This window comes from Calidris pugnax, unplaced genomic scaffold, assembly GCF_001431845.1.
Source record: "Calidris pugnax isolate Ruff unplaced genomic scaffold, ASM143184v1 scaffold95, whole genome shotgun sequence".
NCBI lineage: Eukaryota > Metazoa > Chordata > Aves > Charadriiformes > Scolopacidae > Calidris > Calidris pugnax.
In genome coordinates, this window is record NW_015090885.1 from 10,056,054 (window position 1) to 10,079,699 (window position 23,646).

Sequence of the window (23,646 nt, forward strand, 5' to 3'; positions counted from 1 at the left end):
TGTGAGCTTGTTTTTTTTAAAGGACAATTCTCCTTCAGTAACAGAACAGCAGGATGAGGCACATAGAAAAGGAGCTGCAGCTTATCAAGTGCAGGAGCTGGGTCAGAGCAGCAGGAGGCTGGCTGCCGCCCCGCACCCCATGAGAGGCAACAGCTGATTTGACAAGTGGCTCAGGTCCAATCCTGGGAAAGGAGTCAGGACAGTAAATTCAGCTCAGGCTACTCCTCTTCACCTCCCATGCAACCGTTCTGGTTTGCCCACAAGAAAACATCCTCCTCTTACAGGAGCCCCAGGGTGGGAGAGGACGGCAGAGCTTCTCTTCTCCCCAACATCCCAGCGCAAAGCAGGGTTCCTGAAAACTTCCTTATTTAAGTAGCTGTAATTGTTCAAGCAAATGCTTCTCCCTCAGAAAATCTTAAAACTCTTTCTGAACTACACCCCTCTGAAAAAAAAAAAAAAACAACCAACTTCCAGTACCAGCAGCTTCCACAGAAAATGAAATAATCATTTGCTGGCTGCTAAACTGTATGAGCCCTGGGATTAATTCTCACACCTAAGCCATCCTGACCATTCGAGGCCAGGCTGGATGGGGCTTTGAGCAACCTGGTCTAGTGGGAGGTGTCCCTGCCCATGGCAGGGTCCTTGTAACTAGATGACCTTTAAGGTCCCTTCCAACCTAATCCATTCTACGATTCTGCGATTCTAACCATGGCCCCTGTCAGGACAGCTGACTCCTAGAGGAGGATTTCAAGCTGTCGAACCTAGATGGTACTCTTTCCTCCTACAGAGCATTACCTTTGGTGTGATGCTTAGGTAGGACGATTCGGTGGCGTCCTTCAGAAAGCCTGGAGCAGCGAAAGGCGGAGGCTTCGTGCTTTCGTTGAAGTGCTCATCGGCCCTCAACCCTCTGGGGGAGAGGAAAGCAGAAGTGCTGCGACTGTGGTTGCTCAGCTCCGAGAAATCCGAATCGCTGGCAGATGATTTCAACTGGCTTCTGAACCTCGTTTCCAGATTCATCTGGGAGTCTTCAAACACCGAATCCTCATCGGAGAGCTGAAGTTTTTCGAGTTCTTTGTTAATTTTTTGAACATCAGCAACTGTTGTAGCTGCAGCGGGGTCGCTGTCAGATTTGGAGTATTCTGCACACAGATTGAGGATTGTCTCCAGACGCTGTCGTTCCTAGTTTAAAAAAAAAAAAAAAGATAATAGCACTAAGTGTCACATGTGAGCTCAACTGAAGATGAAGTTAAAAAAAGTTTGCTGGAGGTTTTTTAGGGTTGGTTTTGTTGGGTTTTTTTTAGAGTGAAGGATTAAAGTCCTCCAGTTGCATGTATGTCCATAGCACTTAGAGATAATTAACAGATATACATACATAAATTATAGTGCAAGATGAAGAATAAAAATAAACATGGAAGAAGAACTTAAGGAATTAAAAGTACATTCCACAGAAATTAATAGCTACTTAAATAAGATGTCCTAACATTTATCTTTCCATTGTAGAAAATTTTAATATTAATATTGTTTACTCAGGTTGTAACCATACTCCATTTGTATGTACACATGTCCAGTGAGCTCACTGTATAAATCACTAATTGTTCCACTTCACACTTACGCTATACTCCCACCATGCTGCAAAGTAGCACTCAGATTTTCCATGAACTCACTCATTCCTGTCTTTTTTTGATTTTCCATTTTGTTAACTTTGACTCCCTTTTTCGGGAGAAACCCACAGTTTTAGGAGCATTAACAGAAAAACGAGGCATCATACCTAAAATACAATAGATGTCAAATGCACAGTAAAATCTTTATTTACCAGTTTACCCAAATTCCCTATGGATTCATACTAACAATTCAAACTTGGGAATCTGAATAGCTGTGCCAGTTTGACATGAAGTGCTTCAAGTTGCTATAAACATTTAATTCCCAAAAGGTATGCATTTTTACCTTTTCACTTTTAAGAGGTAATGCTTTTATGTAATTTCATGTTTCTTTTGCTAAAGAAGAAAAATAATGTAAATAAAAATTTGCTTACCATAAGCCTATTGAAAATTCTGCTGGAAAAAAAAATCACTGTGAGAGTTCCATGCTTGGCATTAATAGCTGCACTAATGATCTCACTTCTGATTTCTAGGAAATGCTTCTTATTTTTAGTAGTATTTAAAAAGAAAGCCAGAAAACCAAAATCCTCAGCCTCCTTCCCCAGGAACCACTGCAGACATACTCACTTTCCAAGCTCTACCTGGCATCACATTTGCAAACAGGATTTACGAAGCGGCTATTTCTGACAGCCCTAACACTCTCTACGCCCCACAGCAAGTGATAACGAGGATCAGGCAAAGCAGTTTGGACCATGCATTTCCTGCCCTGTCCCTGCAGCAAGCCATGGGAGTTTTATGAAAACTTAACACTAGTTTACAAGCACCCAGTTTTTTATACAGCTACCGAGAGATTGTATGCACTACACATCCACATCACCCCGCATCACTCGTTGTTCAGAGCTGGAGAACCCATCTGAACCCATCCACTTCCAAGCTCTACCCAACCAAGAGAGCACCGTGAGACAGAAATTGTGCCTTCAGGTAGCTTATTCCCAGGTTCCCACCGCAAGCTTCCTCTGAGGTCTCCTGCAACGGCACCGGCAGAGAGGAGCCGCTGAAACACCAGAGCCCAGGGCAGCAATGGCTAGCTCGGATTTTCCACGAAATGGGTCCAGCAGATTCTCCAGACATCCTCCAACCCCAAACGACTGACCATAATTATAGCTCCCCAAAGCCTTGTTCCCTCCGTGCAACCACTGCCAGACCCTCAGCCTGTTCCCTTACCCCTCCAACGCCGCTATCCTCCCTCTCACTAAGTCTTTTGGCCACGCAACCCAATTCCTAAAGCGCTGTGCAAGCGCTGGCTGGGCTCGCCGGTAATTATGCAGCTCTCCCTGTCATGACGGCACCGGGCCTGGCCCTCTCCTGCGGGCGTCCTCATGGTATTAGATGGGAAGCACAGCAACCAGGATACCAAGTCCCTACAACATCTTTCCCTGCAACAACAGGGTATATATCAGGTTACCCCGTGCCGAGCCTCCATCCCTTCAATAATAATAATAGGAAATGGCAAATTTTGAAGCGCAGCTGCTGGTCATCCCAGTCCAAGCGCTCAGGTAAGGGGCTCTCACTGCAAACCTACCATTTGCTAAGCAGTCATAAAAAAAAAAAAAAAAAGGGGGGAATTTTTTTCAGCAGCTGCTGGTCATCCCAGTCCAAGCGCTCAGGTAAGGGGCTCTCACTGCAAACCTACCATTTGCTAAGCAGTCATATAAAAAAAAAAAAAAAAGGGGGGAATTCTTTTCGCCACCCCTCAAGCGTCAGATGCTCAGGAAAGCTTAAAAATTGCAGGAAAACCTCTGCCAGTCTTTGAAAAATTCCTGATGGACTTTCAGCCACGTTACAGAAATACCGATACCTCTCACTTCTATTTTGACATGTGCTGAGAGGCTTAGGGACAGGAAGCTCTGTGGTTATTTTATACGCTCTATTCTCATCAGTTCATCTTGGCCAACTCATTCCAGCTCCAGCACACCTGCATTTAACTGTTTCCAGCATAAAATTCTGAGTCAAGCAGCAAGCTAGGAAAGCACCCTGGCAATGGAAAGTGTAGCAAAAGCAGTAGCACATGGAAAATCCAGACAATAACTTTGCAAGAAACACCACGCAAGTTATTTGTGATGCTAAACACAGCAGAGGAAAAAAAAAAAAAAAAAAAAGGTATGTCAAAAGAAGGAAATTGGTTTAAATTTGGCTCTGGTGGGAGGGAGGCGTGTTGAGTCAAGCCATGTAAGCCTGTCAGTGTATTTCCCCATAAAATGTCCTTTCTAACTGACTAAAACATCTTCATGTATTTTCAGTGGATCTCTTAAAAGTACACAGATCTTGTGCCCTTTCTGCCTGAGCAGTTTCACCACTCTTGGCTTTGCAAAGCTACACACCACCTACGGATGGCTGCAAATTTAGGGGGTCAAGGAGAAGGGTGGGATAAAGAGATCATAACCCTCCTCTGTCACTGATTAATGATGATATTAGAGACATCTAACATGCACACTGTAAAGCAATATATTCCAAAATAGCAAAGATAAGTATCTCCCACTTTTTTAACAGCCACCATGTCAATGATTCCTGGATTTTTTCATCTGGTGCATGTCACGTATATGAATTTTACAAATAGGTAGAGGTGACGCTGTATCTAGGTATCAAGGCAAGACTTCGTTAATCAGCTGTGGCAAGCAGGAAGCTTTTTAGATAAGTGCCATTAGCAACTGGATAACCCCAGATTTCATTAAAAATACATGTGCAGACTATCCTTTGTGACACTAACAAGAATTACGGCTATACTGTGCAGCCAGGGCTCCTTTTGCCTGAAGAAGAGGCTCTTGCTCTTTTTGGCCTCCAAAGAACAGCATTTTTGCGCTGTTGCACTTTAAAAACCTCAGAGGCAGGCAAACGACCAGCTTCAGAGCAAAAGCTTGGAGCAGCAGCTAGTCAAAAAGGACAGGGGTGAAAAGAAGCAGAGAGCCCAGGGAAGAGAGCAGTAGGAACTCCCCAAACTTTCTTTCTTACAAATCCATTCAGTACCCCACAGGCAAGAGGCAGGAGAAAGGTTTCTCTTTCCTTCCTGCATTTCCAAGGAGCTGGGGATTTCACACCTGTCAGATACCAAGAAGCTTATTTCAAAGCTAGACTTTAACTGGGTCTGAGAACAGCTCGCCAACTGTTCTTCCCCTTCCCTCCAGTTTGCACCAGGTTCTCACTCCGGCCTCATTTATTTTCTCATTTTCAGTCCTTGCTTTGCTATAGTTGAGTCTTTTGGCTCTTCAGTTCCCACAGAATTCAGAGAAAGCACCCATACTTCATGTCCATCTCCCACAGGTGACGAGCAGGCAGCCCTTCGCAGCAGAGGCACCTCCACGGAGATGCACCACAGAGAGACCACCTCAGCCCAGAGCAGAGGACCAGGCTGGCACACCTCGTCCTTACCTTCCCACCACAGGCACAGAAGAAACAGTGGCAAAACCAAAAGCAATGAGTGGTGGCACGGGGTAGAGCCAGCCTCCAGGGAGGAACCGAGCAGACGACTTTCTGCAGAACTGGCTCCTGTATCTCCAGGCACGTGTTCGGCTCCTGAGGAAATGCCACCAGCTTCCAAAATAACAGCTTGCACTTGAAAATTATCACCTCTCGGCCCTCAGAAGCACAAGCACAGGTTTTCAGCAAAGTACTGTGTTTTGTTCAGATGAGTGCCCTTCTTGCCCCTGCAGTCCCTATGCAGGCACCCCTTCTTCACATCACGCTGAGGGCAGGGGCCTGAAGACTAGAGCTCCAGTACTTCATTCCTGTGCATTCTGGCTCATCTTGTTCATTTGCATAAAACTTAGAGCTGCAAAAATTAAGTATATGTAATCCACACTTTGGATTATTAAAGAATCCACAGAAATGTTTCGGAACACAACTGAAACTGAACCTTCCTGAAAATTTACTGAGTCATCAGTATTAGTTATATTCTGTGGGGTTTTTCTATCCTATTATGTGGTACTTGCTGTTTCACTAAACTAAATTGATGTTAAGTAACTATTCTGTAACACTATAGAGGCTTTCAAATACTAGTGGTGGGAAAAATTACCTTGATCTAGCTCTCGTCTACTTGGCTGGGGTTCCTGTAAGAGGTAAGTCACTTAACACTTTTACATACAGCTTGGGTACTTTATGTTTAAAAGGTCTATAAAAAGACACAGTGCCAATATAAATTTATAAAACATGTATATGAGGTTTTTCCAGGCTGAAAGGGAGATTTACATAAGCTCTATTAACCATAATTTTAAAGCAGTACCACTTTGAAAATTCCAAAATATTTTCATTTCATTTTCCCCTCACATAAGCACATCTCACTAAACTGTAATGCATCAATGCAAATCAAGCACAAGGCTATTCTGTATTATTTTCTACTTACTGAATAAACTGAATGAAATTCTATGCTCTTATGACTATTAAAAGGTGGACTATGAAATAAGTTTCTTGAATTTTACTATTGCTCTTTTCAGCATCAGTCATGTAAGCTGAAACCTCTCCCAGCACAATTCCTGCATCTAGTAAAACTTCATTAGCAAGCCTATGTTTACAGATCCTTGCAGACAGCTGGACTACAGAAGGTATCATGTAGATGCTGTACATGTAATTTTTAAGCACCTACCACCACCTAGAGGAAATACATCGTACTGCCAAAAAAAAAGCAGTAGAAAAAAAACAAGTTCAGTGCTATTCAAATGAGTGGGTATCAAACAAAACAGATGGCCTTAATATCTATCTGACTGTGTTGCCTGCTCTGTTCCACCCCCGACCTACCCACGGGCTGAAAAGAAAGACTGCTTTTCAGTTCCAGCAGCTACCACAGTTGGGCTTTTATCTCAGATAGGAAAAAAAGAGTTAAAATTTTAAAAAAATTAAAAAAAAGATTCAATAGCTAACTGAATCTCATTCAACATCCTTAGATCACAGTGATAATTTTTTTCCTTGTTTATATGGCTCCTGGGCTAACTTCAGCGATATCTAATGCTGACTTCAACTTGTGCAAAGCTTGTATAAACATCCCTGTGCCAAGATGCAATGTCCGGTCAGCTGGGCTGGAAAGGAAGTAGGAGCAGATCATGACCCACCACCAGCCCTGCTGCCTGTGCAAGCCCCAGGAGCAACCTCACACTGTCCCACCAGCTCCCACAGCCCACCAGTCCCCAGCGCCCAGCAGTAACGCTGGAAGGGTGGGAGCTACAGACACTCTGGTTCCTCCACCTCCCCATGTCACAGGCTGGCAAAACAGAAGTGGCACCAGTCCTTCAGCCAGTTTGGGTCAACCCAGCCATAAAAGGCAAATCAAAATAAAGAGAGAGGGAGAAACACCAAATCCTACACAAGTATATACACGTCTTTTCTGTTTGGTGCATGGGAACAAATTGGAATTCAGATGTTTAAATCATTCCAAAAAAAACCCCCACCCCTTGCAACACATATTTTCACTATTTGTACCATTTTTTAAAATCCTCTGTTTGTTTATTTGGGCAATGACAGCAGGATGATCTGGCTTCATAAGCAGGCTGAAGCAGCAGCTCAAAACGCCAACTTCCAGAGGAGCCTCTGTCACTTTAAAAGCAAACTAAGCACAAATTAAGCTCATAGAATAATTTATACAGAAAGGAAAAACAAAACAAGTGAAAGCAAACAGAAGAGACCAAGGGCAGATACTAGGTCAGATTACATTGTGTGCATAGATTCTACTAAAAAAAAAAAAAATAATAATCCAGAATTGAATAGCAGGTATCAAACACAACACCCCAAGACCGCTCTGTGCCAGCAGGGTAGCTACAGGGGCAGTGCTGGCGCAACGAAAGATGCTCTACACTTTGTGTCTGGGCCATAGAGCAGTCTTATCATCTAAAAAGAAGTCTTATGTTTCCGAGGAAGTTCTCAGAGTAGTCCTACACTTTTCTTCTGCATGCCTTGCTTCAAAAAACACAGCTTGTAATAGTCTAATACCTGTGCAAAGACAGACTACATTTCCCCTTCCATTTTCCTACCAGCTCAATCCGGATTTTTACTCAGCATTCAAAAGCCAAAGCACAGAGTTTTGCTATCCATGGGTGCTTATTTAGTTGTGGTTTTTTATTCACACCTTCCCCCACCCCCCAAAAAGAGAGACTTGAGCAGACCTTGAGCAGATCTCTAACCTTTGTCCATCTTGCAGTATACAAGGTCAGACCAAAGTGCTCTCTGGAAGCTCAGGCTGGATATATACGGACCCTGTTTGGACAGACCCTTGACCAGATCCACACAGAGAGACAAAACTAAAACAAAACCAAAACAGAACAGGCCCTAATGTACAAAGAGCTGATGTGCAGATTTTTTTATTTTTAAATCTATTCCTTCTTCTCAGACATCTAAAAACCTATCTATGGCATTTTTCAGACTCTCAGACAATTGGAGGGAGGCAATCTCCTGACATTCAACTCTTCCACCAGGTAGTTTTATCAAAGGGAAAGAAAATATTAAGCAGTACCGTGAACAAAAGACGAACTCAAGCAGGAGGAAGTTCCTTCGTGTTAAAATTACATCCAACACACAAAACACCACCTTCTTTCAAAAACTTTAACATGCTTGGGAAAACAGTAGGCAAATTCTCTTTTTAAAGAATCAGGACTTGAAGGAAGCATTGTCCAGCAAGGAAAAAAAAAAGGGGGCGGGGGTGAAGTAGTCATTACATCCAAACATAAAACCTTTTTTGCAGTACTGAATACTGAAACAACCCCCATGCTTCCAACCCTCACCACAAAAAAAAAAAAAAAAGAAAAAAGCAAAAAAAAAAAGCGGTTCTCTTTGAAACACAAATACAGTCTACTACGTTGTCTTTTATGACTGATTATCTCAGATTTTACAGCATGACTGTCTGGAAAAACCTCTGATAAGAAGCAAACACCCCTTTGCACACGCAAAACACCAGGACTAGGGAGAAGTGAGGAGATTTCTGACAGGAATGCGGGAACGGCAGGGAGAAGGCAGCAAGGAGAGAGAGAAATAACCCACCACCATTTCTGCCGATGCTTCCCACTTTGCCGTGGGCCAGCGTAACAACCTTTCCTAAGCCACCCAGTCACTTCCACTCGCAGCTGGCCCTCCTTGGAGGTTTTGGGGGGCAAGGCAGGGCTGGGGCTGCTCACCTCACACCCGCGCCTCAACTCTACAGCCCCGGCTCTACATAGGCAAAGATGCACATCTTCACACCCTGCAAACCAACCACGTATGAACAGCACAGACTCCAGCGCCCAGCAGACTGGGGATGAAAAGGCAGGCTCCTGCCCAACCTGCCAGGGTCCTCACCAGCTTGTGCCAAGGATGTAGGTGAGGCGGGAGGGAGACATCCCAGCTGGTTACAAAACTTCAGCAGAACTGGGCCATTGCTAGTGGTCCCTGACAGGCAGCCCCAGTGTCTGCATCCCCCTGCGCTCACATCCCACCTCCCCATGGCTTTTCACCCTGGCCTGCCCGGGAAGTGACCTCCCCCGCGGGCTCCCTGGCTGTGTACAAACCAGACAGGTTGATGGGAATCCTATCCCCATTTTGCTCAAATCAATGAAGGTTTGAGTTAAAGCACCCAAGTGTAAAGACTTGCTACAGAGTAACTAAGTATTACTAAGACTCAGTAATACCAATTGGTGCATCTAACAGCCTCAGTTTCTGCGTGGAGGAGAAGATCAGCACAATACGAATGCATCTTAACAGGGTCAGAGACTCTTGTAGCCACTGAGAAACCTTTTTTCAAAGAAATACTAAGTATCCTTTCAGAGACAGTTTCAACAAGACACTGTTTCAACCATCTCTGTGTGTTCTGAAGACCTTTTTCTTTTTTTTTTTCCTGCCCAAAAAGTTGTTTCAATAATAGATAAATTACATTTTACTACCAAATTTAATCCCAAACTGAAGCAGTATGCACTGCTTTACGTTGCCTAGAGACAGAGAAAAACTCTGTCCCCCTCTGCTACACTCCATTGTGGGAGGGGGAGAAGCAAGGAGGCCTGTATTTTAATGAAAATACTCAGAAGGAAAAAAAAAACACGACCAAGCAGAGAAAGATCTGATGATGGATGTCGAAGCCCCACCAATGTATACCTGACTGCGCAGCACACATCGCTGAGCAGCTTATAGTGGAGTCTCTTTTTTTTTTTACCCACTTACCACAAAAAAAAGTGCCATCATCTAAAACAAAAAGCGTTGGATCCCTGCAGTGCAATTTGTGTGTTTTACGTACATAGACATTTTAACAGAGCCCACAGAATGACTGAATGCAATTTACATGGGTTCCAACATTTTTTCACGTTGGCTTAATGGTGCCGTCTACCCGAGCTGTTACAGCAGGATGCTATTTAAGCATTAGCTTCATGGACTGTGATAACGAACAAGGCACCTGAAGTAGGCAACGTCTGAATTTCAAAATACAGCATCTTATGCTTTGCTGTACCATCCTGATGGCTAGATCTGGGATGGACATTTTGCAGACGCTAGCTGCCACGAAAAACTAAGAGGAAGAGAAAAAAATTACCAGCCGTTCCATCTCCTGCTCCCGAAGCCGCTCTTCCCTCTGCCTCCTGTGGTAGTCCATCAGGTCTTCTCTTCCCGAAATGGAGCTAATGCTGTTCTTCCTCTCTCGCATGGATGGTTGCAGGGAGTTTGGCGTCTGTCTGTAATTTTCAAGATCTGGGTCGTCAAGTTCCATGGAACTGGTGGAAAGGTTTCTTCTAACAGAAAATGACCTGTCAAAATCCACTGGGGAGAAAGAACTACTGGGACTTGTTCCTGAGAGTCCAAGTCTATCAAAATCATCGGAAAGATATGGGGAAGAAGGTGCTAAAAGCATTTTTTTAGCAATTCGAGGGCTTGCGGGAACACTAAGAGTTGAACTGGCATAGGGATTATTCCCAGAGATAGAGTTTGCATGTGGTGAAACCCCTGAGCTGCAAGAAAAATTCAGGTAATTATCAGCATCCAAAGCATTCTGAGGTAGATCTTTTTCTCCAAGTTTTCTCCTTTTAGTATTACCCAGAGAGCTTCTGGGTGGCAAACTTAATGGCACCAGCTGGCTTTCTGTTGATTTATAAAGTCTGGGTAGGGAACGACTATACATTCCCATATGACTTAGAGATCCACCAGAGTATTTTCTAGACCGTGAACCCAGAGTCTCCATCATCACATCCTTGTGCTTAACTGGTTTTATGTGAAGGGCCAGGCTGTCTTCCATATTCATCCTCCTGCCTTGCTTTGGGCTAGAAGGCATGCTGGCTGCCCCTGAATTGCTAGCAGGTGAAAGCATCAGCTCGTTCCCTGAGCTTCCATTCCACATGGTCAGAAGAGACCCCGAGATCTTCTTCGTCTCCAACATTCCTGGGAAGTAGACGTTGTCATAGGATTTGTTTCTCTGACTGTACTTTGAGTAGTGAAACTTATCCATGTGTCCAAACGATTTTTCATGTTCTCTGTTGGCATGGACATCAAAGTCTGTCCTTCCTAAACTGTACCCACTGAGGGACGGAGATGTGCTCGATATGGAACCTAAATGCTTTACAGAGATGCTTTTATCTGGAAGATATGGGCTTTCACAGGGGAACTGCTTGCCTCCCTGAATTTTGGTAACAGAGTGTGTATTTTTAACACTGGAGGAAGGACTAGGTTTAATTGGCATAGGTTGTGAAAGGGTTAAATACGAGCCAGCATAGTCCCCGTTTGTTTTAAATTTGAGAGTTGATGAATATTTCTTCGGGTTGAGGTTTTCCATAATATCCTGGAGACCATTTTCAAGAGAATTCGCCACAGAACCCTTTCCCAAACTAGCATTTTGTAATTCCATCTGGGCTTGTGTGTGGCTATACTCTGCCATAATCTTACCGGAATCTGTAAGGAAGAGAAAACAAGAAAAAAATGCTTTTAGCAAGTGAGTAGCCTCTTGCATGTGCATGCCTACACACTAACCTGGAAAAAAAACCTTTTGTAATAATTACTGTGCTTGTAATAAATGTGTCTCAGATCATTATGCAAAGGAGGGGATGCACAACTTTTCCATCTCTGCTTTTGCAAAAGGTGGAGACTAAAAAAGAAGGGGCACAGGAACATCACCAAATTCATACTACAAATCAGCAACATCATTGGAAAGAGGCTAGACTCTTTGATGTCCCATCCATTGCAGGAGTTTGCGTCTCAGTCTTTATAATCCTGAGTCTACCAAGAGGTCCATGAAGTAAGGAAGCATTATTGTCCTGATGTTTCACAGCTGAGGAACTGAGGTGCAGGGAGAAAATGCAAAGCAGAGAAGAGAGTAAAGAATGGAACGCAGATCTCCCAGGGCTCAGAATACAGAACATAAGACACTGCTCTGGACCACCTTTTCTTTTAACCTGTGCGGCTAGTGCATCTGAGCCCTAATGAGCTCAATTCGAAGCCCAGCAGGAGTCTGTCACCTTTCTGCTTACTCCATGCATCGTTGTACAAAGCTTCATGGAAAAATACAAAACCAAAGCCCATTTTACAAGGTGTTTCAGCTCAGTGCTCTTAAAATACAAAGCTGTAACTACATCTGCAAAGAGCACTTTAGTTAAAAGATAGCCTTAAGGAATATAATGCTAGGCTCCATGACTTCATTCAAAACAACAACAAAGACACATGACCATGAAAAACACAGGGGTTTAAGGTTCCAGGTCCTAACGCTTGTTCAGAATTGTAATTTATATTCTGGAAGAGGATACAGATGAAAAAAGCCTTTGCTGTGGTGGATGTTATTGTTCAATGCTGTGTCAAGCTCCAGCCTACAGTTCTGAGACCCTCTTTGCCAAAAGCAAAGAAAGGAATTCAGCTTGTGACAGTGACAGTCACCACAGGAGACAAACAGGACCCCCAGCAGGCTTGCACTTAGACTTCAGCTGATGTAGAAATGGCACCATTAACACTTCACAGCAGCTCCTTGGATGTGCTAGGCTGTGCTTCGAACTAATAAAGCACTCTTCAGTGTCAGTCCCTGCAGTGCCAGCAAGTGTTGCCTCTAAAAACAAGGGTCAAACCTGGGATTTACTCTTGGCTCAGTCACATTTCACCTGTGACTTCAGCCACCTCATGAGAAACCTAATCTCAGCTTGTCACTCGGCAGGAAAACCTAACATCTAAATGTGTTAAGTGCCTTTAAAATCCTCGGAGGCAATACTTTAATCCTCTTCCAAGTACCACCTCAGTCAATTATATGAATCTAGGCACAAAATTTGGATTCCTGCCCCCCTCCAGAGTTGATATTGAGGATCACTAGGTTCAGATACCTAGTGGAAAGTGACAATGCATTCTTTGAGCGGGTTTTTATTTCTGAGACCTTCCTTGCCAACAAGGCATTACTGCCCAGGGCATCATTCAATAGACCTCAGTTGCACAGGCTTCCTCTAAGCAAACTGTGGTAACCGTGCAACAATACATTCTCCTCAGTTCTTAAGGAACAAACCCGTAAGTTTAAAAACAAAGGTAACCGGCATTAATAATGTAATTGAATAGGCAGAAGATAAAAGGAGTCAGCATTACGGGGGAGGAAACAAACAAACAAACACACACAACAAAAAAAAAGAAAAATCAAACACCTTCTTGAGCACAGTGGATGTGGCTAAGCATGTGTTATCTTATAAACTCTGGTAGTGGCCAAAAATACTAACTTGCAGCTTCTAAACCAAGCCTCAGGTTTACTACTACACAGAATTTAATATTTTTATGCTGACTGTGATTTTATCTGCTGTAATTTTAACTTGTTTATTATAACAACACAACTAAGTTGCCTTTGAACCAGTAAGTTCACAAAGGTCTCCATCAGACCATCACCACTGTGAGCAGTGAAACCATAGATTCTTATAGTTTGACATTTTACGTGACATTTTTTAGCTATTTTCACAACTTTTGATCAACAGCAATAACAAAGTTCAAATGAACAAAAGGAGGAACGTGACCCACATTCAACAGAACTCTCATTGGAACAAGACAAAATCATCTGGAAAAGATCAAGCATTCCTCATATTAGTGGTGTTTTCGGGAAGAAGAACAAGATGTAAAAGTTATTTAAGAGCACAGATAAAAAGCACAAGGTATATGCCTTGTATTCTTAACCTTCCATTGTGGAACAGGATCTAAATTCCATCCTGGTCTCTCTTTCTCCTTCCCTCTTCCAAATCTCTCTTAACATTGAAAGCTAATCTCATATAAAAATTGTACTGTCCAAATCATAAGTTGAACACAGCTGAACTTAAACGTTTTTGCATAAATTACACTGGCTCCTATATAAATAGCTTAGCAGACACATTAATAGGACATTAATAATTGTTTATTACTCCCTTGCAACACCAGTAGGGCACATTTAATCCTAAAAAGATGAGATGCTTTTGCCAAGAAACAAGTTAGCTCATGGAAACTTTCGGGCCTGTTCACCACAGCAATGAGGGGTTCATTGTACTTGAAATCCAAACAAGTACAGTAAGAAAAGGTCACGATACCTTCGTGTAGCCACTTGGATTCAGCTTTTCTCTACTGTATCTTCTGCGTTTTCGGTTCCAGCACCACAGTGCCCGCAACCATATGGTTAAATCCCAACTGGACGACAGCACATATTTAGCTGAACCGTAGCTGCTTCCCACAAACCAGATCTTGTTTGTTTTGTTTATTTTTAGGGTAAGTTTTGGGATGAGACTTTGTGCATACGCCAGGACGCGTTACACATCCTGGCTGGGGCTGCCTTCGCGTGCAGCTATAGGGACTGAGGCCGGGAGCCCCGGCACGCAGCATGCCCTGAACCCATCCCAAATCCAGGTCAGCCCCAGCTTTCGCTGGGTAACCTTCAGCACACAGCGCAAGGCTGCTCTGTTTAGCAAAGTATTTGCTGCCTCGAGCTACACAGAAGGAAATTCTTCCTTTTTTTAAAAATTTTTTTTTTTTCTATTTTTTTCCCCTCATTCCTTTTCTTTCTTCCCTGACTTGTTTAGCTGGGGGTCACTGATATCTATTCCAGCCAGGCATTAAACTGATGGGGGAGGGTTGGCTGCCTGCAGCATATCCAGCTGTGGCCTTATTTCGGCCGGTAAACCGAGTTAGATATGGAATAAGAACAGAGCACTGATCTTATCCACGAGGCAGAAGAACTGAAGGACTAAAATCAATACAAATTCTGAAAGATCTCAATACGTTTACAAACAAACTTCATTTTTATTAATTGATTACCTGATCCAGCATTCTGAAAGGAAGAGAGGTTGCTTCTGTTTGGCATCATATTAATCTTCTACAGAATGGTTAAAACAACACTAATTGGAGTGAAACGGGTAAATTTTGACCTGCAAATAAAATAACAAAGTGTTAAAAATTGTATTCTGAGAACATTTTTCAAACATGTCATACAGAACAAAATTGGCTTCTCTTATAGTTAAATTTCTGGAGACAACTTGAAAAGAAGTATGTTAAAAGATATTTGGAAAGAACACTCCAAGTTTAATGTGGAGACACTGGAAAAAAAAACTGTCTGCAGTTGTTCTATAAGTTTAAAAGCCCATATAATTTGATTTGATAATCAGCTATCATCTATGATCCTGACTCTGTGCAAGCAGTTACTAGTCACAGCTCCAGAGTTCTGTCTGCAATCCTGTGGTTTCCTTAAGAAATCATTAACAAGGTTGGACTTTTCTACTGAAGATATTTTTGAAAGCCCATAGCCCAATTTCAGCCCACGCAACACTAGCATCCTGCAATCATGAAGAAACCTATGCAAAAACAGGTATGCGATCCAAAACATAGAAAATGTTTTGGCATGCAATGATTTCTGAGGTTCCAAAGGAGTCAGAGTAGGAATGCAAAGCGATTCTTTAAAGTTTATTTAAAAAAAAAAAATAAAAGAAAATGAAATGGCTACAGGAGAGACTTGACTTAAAAGAAATGACAAAATTAAACCCCAGCCACTAAAGACTAAAATTAAATCTAAATCCACATAGAAGATCTCCAGTGAGTTGTTCTATTAAAAGATTTATTTATTTTTTTATACACACATCTGTTTTTAAGAGGTCGACAAAAGAGCTTTAAAAAAAAAAAAATAATGCATCAAGTGACAAAAATAATGGTGACCATCTGTAGGTCCTCTGGGCTTTAACTCTGGACAAGCAAATAGAAATGCGGCAGAAAAAACAAGTGAAGAATGGAGACAGATGTCTGGGGCTGTCTAGAAACGAGCCACCTATTTAATTAACCGCAGTCATCACAGCCGCAACATTTCAGCTCTCCGTTGAGCAGACTTTTCGAGCCATGCTTTTTCCACGTTATAACCCTGGGAGGACAGCCCCGGGAGAAGGGAGCTGGCTGCTAATCCCTGCAGAGGGAAGCTTCTTCGCCATGACCTCTAGGCTTCTCCCTCACCAGCTCCCCCCAGGGTGCTGTCCCGCGGGGGCTCCCATCCCTCCCTTTTGCTCCCCCAAGAACCCCCCTGCGCTGGTCTCGCTCCCCAGTGCTTCTTCTTTCTCCGTAGAGGTCACTTCTCACTCCTAAGGAAAGAGCTTCCACCCCATCGGGCACCTCTCCCTCCCTCACAGCGAGAGGTGGGCTTCACCCTGACAGCCTCCTCCAAGAGCACACCATCTACCATGCCCCAAAACCAGCTCTGCTTTCCAAGGAGCCAGGGAGATGGAGGAGACTCTCAGAGCGCCGTACCTCCTGGGGGGACTCACCCACCACATCTGCCCTCTCCAGCCCCACGGGACTGAAGTTCTCCAGACCAGATGGAAGGAAAGAGCCCGGACAGCTGATAGCTTTTCAACCCAGGTTTCATGCTCAAGAGGTTATTTTACCGACAAGAAACATCTACCCTCCCTTTCCCTCTCGCTGGGTTTTCCACCCCACAGAGAGGCTCCTTCCCTAATTCCTTCCCGCTTGCCTCTCACTCTCCAAACTCAAAACCTGCTTGGCATCCCAGGTGCCTGCCTTGCCAGGAGCCGGGCAGAGGGCTGTCTGTGGGACCCCCTGGCAGGGCTGTGGCCAACAGGCAGCTGAACCCCAGCACGAGCTAAGAGTGATTCTCCCAGTTGTCCCAACTGGCTCTCTGCCTTTCGCCTGCCTACAAAAAGTAGAGGACTAGGAAAGAAATCCTGTTAAAACCAGCACTACCCTTGCCATCTTGGCATATCACTGGTGTAATCTTGATTAAAAATATTACACTTCAAGCCCAGAGCTCCCCAGAGAACAACCAAAAATGTAACTTTTCAGGACACGTTCAGCTTGACACAGGAAACTAATGACTCTCAACACTTCACAGTGTTCTGTAACAAAAGTATAATTATACCATTGAACACAAAACTAAAATATGGTCAACTTGGAATTAAAAGACTGATGAGAGGGCTGCTTTGAGAGAAAGGAAAAGGTATAATTGGATTTCCTGGGTCTCTAACGTTGCTGTTTTATGGTTAAAAGCATTGGTAAGCTCACCAAAAACCCCATCCTTTCTACTTCGTAACATGATGGTTACCACTTAATCAATGTGACAAACATTAAGGAGAGAACAGCTGAGAGGGAAGGGTTTCTGTGTAATTGAAAATTCAATCTTCAATTCAGTTTGGTGAATACCTGGGTTTGCTAATAGCTGAAAGGGAAAAATGTCATTTTTAAGGTTAAATATTTATATGGTTTCAGTTCAAGTTTGAGAACTCATTACACATCTCTTGTCTTAGAGGATGAGAGATCAGAGAAGTCGTCACCCAGCAATAACTGGATTTGGGGGGGGGGAAGACCTTTTTAAAACTCTCGATTGTGAGCATAAGCAAGAAACAATTAATGAATTAATGAGCTAAGCAAATGAACAGATCAAAATCCAGTTTATCTGCTCTCATGAAATCATATTCTTTCAGATGAGGGTTATGCAGGGCCTCATCCAACAACCAGCGAGGCTGACTCTCGTTACAGAGCACATGCCGTGCTCTGCCTTGGCTGGAACAAAGCAAAATTATTTCATCTGGGATTTATAAAGTCATCCAAAGTGAATGTATACAGCATTACCAATCATGTCTCATCTCTACAGTGCCCAGGCCAAATTAAGTTTTGTTTCACTAACGACCAGAAGAAACAGTGATTCATGACTCAAACAGGCGGCGAGTCAAACAAAGGATTCCAGTTTTAAGATATTATAACACAGGGTGGCTTTACAGTAAAATCTTCTTTCTCTTGGTGTAGGAGCCTGGAGCTAAAGCTCAACCAAGCCACAGGTATAACTCTACCCAGCATTTAGTCCATAGATTCAGGGCAATGTTTTCTCAGCACAGTTTCTCACCCCTTCCTTTACTTCTGCCTGGGCTGGTACCCACCTCCTTTTAGCAGAGTCTGCTACAGCACCCACTTTGCTCTGACATTACGAACCGAGTGGGTTGTGATGCCTCAGGCATTGCTGAAGTGCTCCTCTGACAGAAAATAAACAGTCAATTTTAAACAAAGCTCTCAAATTTGGCCATCTCTCCCTTTAAGGTTTTTCTGCTCTTTGCCATTTCTTCATTTTCTTGCAAAACATCACCAGTGGTTCCCAGCAGCTCCTGCCCCCTCTCCTCTCTCTGACACTTTTCAGAAACTCCCACAGCAGTGTACAGCCACTCACAGAAAACAGATGAGACCCCAAGCGGTGGAGGGTGAGGACAAAAACCCATCGTTGCCACCGTCCGCACAACATCATTAGAGTTTAATTTATTCTGAAACAAGAAGGTTTTCAAATTATTAGGGTCTGTTTCAACTGTTCCAATAAAACACACGCTGTTTTGGAAACAAGTTAGCCTCTTAATTTTTTTTCACCCTGGACTAAATTTGGTGAATGAGTGCTGACGGCTTCGGTGCCGGGAGACTTAACTTTCCCACGGTATAGCACACCTACGTGCATAAGTGGACTGCTCCATTACCAAGCTGATTTACCTTTTTCCTGCATAATCTGAGGACAATGTACTTGCTCCTGATTAAATCAAGCCTGGTTTTTTCCCCTGACTGACTTTGCTTATTTACAAACAAAAGCCTTGATAGGCTCAAACTGATGGGAAAGTAAAACTCGCCAGGATCTACAGTTTATCTCCAAAAACACCTACGTGTAAATCCATCTTTACCCAACCCCTTAAAGCTTACTGTAAAACTAAAACAATATATTCACAGAAAGGCACCTGCATAATATGGTGGAGGTTCCGTACCCATAAACTAGAAAATGGACACATCCTTAAGAATGAGCACAGACATCTCTGCCAAAAACTGGCCAACTCGTCAAGGCTGTTATCTAAAGGTCACCTTAAACATCCTTCTTCATTTCCTCCTCCTCCTCCCCCACAACACAATATACTAGACCCCAAGCTACAGCTAATTTCCTGCCAGCATAGCCCTGAAATCTGCTCAGCCCCTGGCTTTTCACAATATAGGTCCTGCAATACATTCGCCCCTGAGGTGCAAGTGAGCACAAGGTCTGGTTACAGACGTAGGGTGTTTTCGTTCCCAAAGATCACAGGTTGGCACCTTCACCGACACTAAATAAATTAAAAATCAACTATCTGTGAATCAGATTTGACTAAGTCACTCCCTTGTAATCCTGCAGGTTTCCGATGTGGAAAAGGGAGCGGCAGGGGAAGTCGCTCTTATGGCTTATCTCTTCCTCTGAGAAATTATTGTGTTGGATATTGGAGAAGGAGCAGAAAAAGGGCAATGCAACAACAGAAAACACCCTAGATAACTTTATTCCCCTCATAACCCATATCTATTTTACTGGAATAACTACCCCCAACTACTCCAAAAGCTGCACCCAAATACAACATTTTTCATTATTCTGTCCAACTGGATGAGCGTGATGCTCTCCTACTTGATAAGGACTGATGTTGTAGCCATTGTCAAATCAATTGCTCTTTCCAGTAGACAGAAGCCACATAATCATCTTAATCAGGTCATGACAACTGATAATTTTAAACGTGCATCAAAAATGAAAACACTCATTATCATGTAAATACTACAGTTTGGTGACTAGAAACTGAGATTTAAACCACTGACATAAGAGACATCAACTGCTGAGTGTTTCCAAATAAAATGACAGTGAAAACGTTGAAGCTTTATCGCTTTTGTGCTTTAATAGCTACTCTTACCTGAAACTGTTAAAAGTACACATTTAAATTGATCTAATCTCATTCCCATGCATTTGGCAGGACAAGAGGTTAGACCACCTACTCAAGCCACGTTATTTTAGTAGGCATCACTGCCGCCTCCTTATTTTGCAGTCACACAAACCACCGTGTCATCTGGACTAGTTCACTGAGATAAGTTGAGATAAGAAGAAGAGTTAATTCTTTTCTGCCCAAACAAAAGCCACCTACAGGTAGAAACGGATTAGAGGAGATTTCTGTTAAAACAATGGACACCTTTCTTCATGCAGAAAAACAGGGCTGGCAGAGGGCAAGCTAACCTCAAGTCACACTCCTCTTTTCTGTCTTGGTGCCTTTCTGGTAGTTAAGAATAAGAGTCAGTTATCTGACCCAATGACTGATTCATCTCATGCCAGTAATGATGAGCTCCCTGGTATTATTCTGACACTATGTCATTAACTCTTTTTGTACTGAAAATTTGAACTTGCTCAAACGATTTGCAAATTGAGACTTAAAAAATTCCCACAGACACGGCAAATAGAAAGCTCTGGTGGTGGCTGGTGGACTGTGATTGCTTATATCTCACTGTGCAGACTAACAAAACCCAAAACAAACAACCTAGTTGGTGTAGTAATAAATGCAAATAAATATTGTAGAGCAATACAACTCTCACCCCTGAAGCCCAGGAAATACAGACCTTCTTCATCTAAAATTTCAGGAAGGGGACTGAATGAAAAACAATTATGAATCCAAATTCATACTATATAGGAGCAGAAATTCTTACTGTACAAGAGCAGAAAGACCCTAAAGAAAAGTTACTCCTTTCCCATTGTACCTGACAAGATAAGCTTGCCTCTAGGATGCCCCTAACAAATCCAATGAAAGTTTGCCATACACAGCAGGTAGGTCCAGAAAATCTGCACAGCTAGAAAAACTCATCAGAACAGCTTCAAAGATCATTTACTCCCTTTTTTCCTTTTTTTTTTTTTTTTTTGGTCTTCTTAAATGTCCTTACCATTTTTTCCTGTCTATTGCATTTTCCTACTCTCTCAGGCAACCTTTGCCCACGATCTGCTTTCCTCTGCGCTGATTTCTTTCACTGCCACTTTGTGCCTGTCACTTCCTTTCGTTAATCAGTTCCCTCCAGTGCCTACTTATTCTGACAGCTTCTGTCTCTCTTACTTCGTTTGTCCGTCTCTCCTCAATTTGTCTCCCTCCCGAGATGCTTGCCCCATATTTCCAACCGTCCCCTCCAGCTCTTTGACGCTTCTTCATTTTCCAGCACTCTCCGGGCAGCAAGCGTGCCCCCGGACTAAATGCTTCTCATCACACTTGCTTGGCAAACCACATCCTGACAAGTGACAGCTCAAGTGGCATCCACCATGGCCGTTCTGCTACCAAGCCATGGGCCTACCAGGGCAGCATTTATCAGCAAGTCCCTCAAGCGAGGAATACAGGTACTGTACCTGCAGTTACACCGTTTAATATAATTAAGGAAGTTAAAGAAAATGGTTCACTTAAAAACCGATTCCACTTGTATGAGATTTGAATACGAAAAGTCAAGCCGGGTCACATTTACGGAGTTCACTCCTATAGCACAGTCTTTGGAGGACCTTCTACCTACCTTTTGAGGACCTCTTAGATTTCTGTGGCATCTTGGATGTGCCCCACTAGGCTAAAACAAAACCTAAATGAACAGCATCTCCTCTGAACATGCAAAACAGGGCACCAACTTATAGCTGTTTAGTTAATTCAACGGGAAGCGCTGTTTGCTATACTGGCAGTTATTACACATCAGAATTGTTTGTTTTAACAAATGAAAATTGAGAGAATACACGCCATGTGCAGTGAAGACAACATTAATTCCTTCTTAAACAATCACCAGCACTTCCCCCCACCCACTTTGGTTATTTCAGCTTTTCTCTGAAGCTGCAAGTGGAGAAGACAGACAAGATCTTCCCATCCAAACCCCTTTAGTCCTTCTGATCCAACTCCAGCCTCAAGGTAGACCTGCGATCTTATCTGACCCATCCTCTGCTTCCTATCTAAAAAACAAATACCCCAAATTTTTCATGATGGATTTTGTTGCTTCCCAACAAAGGTCAACTGGTGCCTTTGCATACTTTCAAGGAGTCGTTGCTAACTGTATCTGATAAGCATAGACAGTAACTGATATGGAAAAAATGGGAAAAATGACAACTCTTCCTGTCCTGGTTGCTGCCAAAGATTTCCATTCCCTCAGTAAAACCAGAGACACACAAAAGATTCAATTTAGCATTTGTCAAAATGGAAGGTGTGGAAAAGGAACTGCCTAAACCAAACAAAACTGGTACTATTGGCTCTGGAAGTGATATGGTGTTACTATTTGACTGTCGTAAAGTATCTCTCCCTCTGTTACCCTCTGCCTACCCCTCCCCTTGACAGCAAAGGTAGGCACTCTTCCATCTTCTGATTACTTCATCTCCTTTCTCTCCCACGTCGCTTCGTTCTGCTGTGGGAAAGCAAGCCCATCCTCATCCTTTGCGATTCCATTTGGTACCACCACGCCTTACCTCCTCCCATCTCTCTTCTTTTCCTATGGTAATACCTTATCTTTGGGGACCTTATCTATGAGAATATAGAGAAAGGAAACATTGGAAGTTCACCAGATGTGAGAACTTGCAAAACTGCCTCTCTCTTATCTCCCTCTTCCCCCAAAGAGAGGGAAGGTGCGGCACAAAGATGAAATATTCCCCATGTTCTGACTGGCACCACGTCCACCCAGCTGCCTAGAGATGCAAACGTGGAGGATTCGGGCACGTACAGAGCCAAGGCGACACGTTGACAAGATGAGCATTTGGGGGAAAAGGAACTGGTGACGAAAGCCATGTGTTTAAGATCACACAAGCACCCGGTGGCAGGAGCAGAAAGCCCATCTCTAGAGCCTTTATGGAAGCACAGCCGGTCTATTTACACTCCCGCACGCAGGGAAATTCCTCAGGCAGCTTTGAGGCGGGACGAGAAGGAGCTGGGACTGTTGGGTGTCCAGCCCATTCCGCCTTTTACCGGTGGGCTGCAGGTAGCTTTCCCAACAGCCTCCCATCTCCATCTCCAAGCTGAATCCACCACCGAGCGTGCGGCTCTGGGCGACACCGAGCACAGCCCGGCTCCGGCCGCTGACAGGGCTAACGCCGGGGGCGACTGCCGGGCTAGAAACCTGCCCGGGGACACCTCAGCCCAAACCCCCTGGATACCCGCAAGGCGACGGGCCGCGATGCCGGATCCCTGTTGCTCAACTCCAGCGCTGCCGGGGCGGCATCTACCGCCAGCCCAGCCCCGGGAGAAACCCATCTCCGCTGGGCACGGCAGCCTTCGCACCGCCGCGGGAGCCTTGGAAAGCCACCAGCCTAACAAAGAAGCGCGGACAAAGAGCCCGGTCCTGCGCCTTCCCCTCTACCAGGTAGATCATGGGCGATGGAAAACCACGCCGAGCCGAGCCCCGCCGTTCCCCCCTCGCCTCCTCAGCCCACGGACGCGCGGGGACGGACGCCCCCGCCACCGGCCGGGGCACAGGCTTTGTTCGGCGGCGGGGACGCGGCAGCCGGGGGGGGAAACACCGGACAAAGAGGGAGAAGCGACTGGCGCCGAGAAGGGAAGACGGGGAGAACCCAGTCCCGGGGTCTCCGCCGAGTCGGGGAGGCAAGGGAGGGACCTCGCCGCCCCCACTCCTCAGAAACGCGAGGGGGCTGCGGGGGGGGTGTGTGGGGTGTGTGTCACAAAACTCCCCTAAAAGTAGCCAAAACCCGGGGACAGCTGTGAGAAGCTGACCGGGCGACAGCCCGGGTTCTGCGCGCCCGGGAGGGACCCTCTCCCCATCCCCGAGAGCGGAGCCGCCGCCGCCGCCCCGGCCCCGCTGCACCCACCCCGCGGGACGGAGCTTCCCCCCTCGCCGC

General features: G+C 44.3%; 1 protein-coding gene across 4 annotated transcripts in view; it reads right to left on the reverse strand.

Annotated features, from left to right (window-relative positions):
* Window positions 1-23,646, reverse strand: part of PHLDB2 (pleckstrin homology-like domain, family B, member 2) — a 127,464-nt gene that overhangs the window by 46,504 nt on the left and 57,314 nt on the right. For all 4 annotated transcript variants that reach the window (XM_014947334.1, XM_014947330.1, XM_014947333.1 and 1 more), the window contains exons 3-5: window positions 14,814-14,923; window positions 10,129-11,474; window positions 796-1,179 (exon numbers count right to left, since the gene is read on the reverse strand). In XM_014947334.1, the coding sequence (XP_014802820.1) occupies window positions 796-1,179; window positions 10,129-11,474; window positions 14,814-14,862 (1,779 nt within the window). In that variant the 5' untranslated portion in view covers window positions 14,863-14,923. The remainder of the gene's footprint in view (window positions 1-795; window positions 1,180-10,128; window positions 11,475-14,813; window positions 14,924-23,646) is intronic.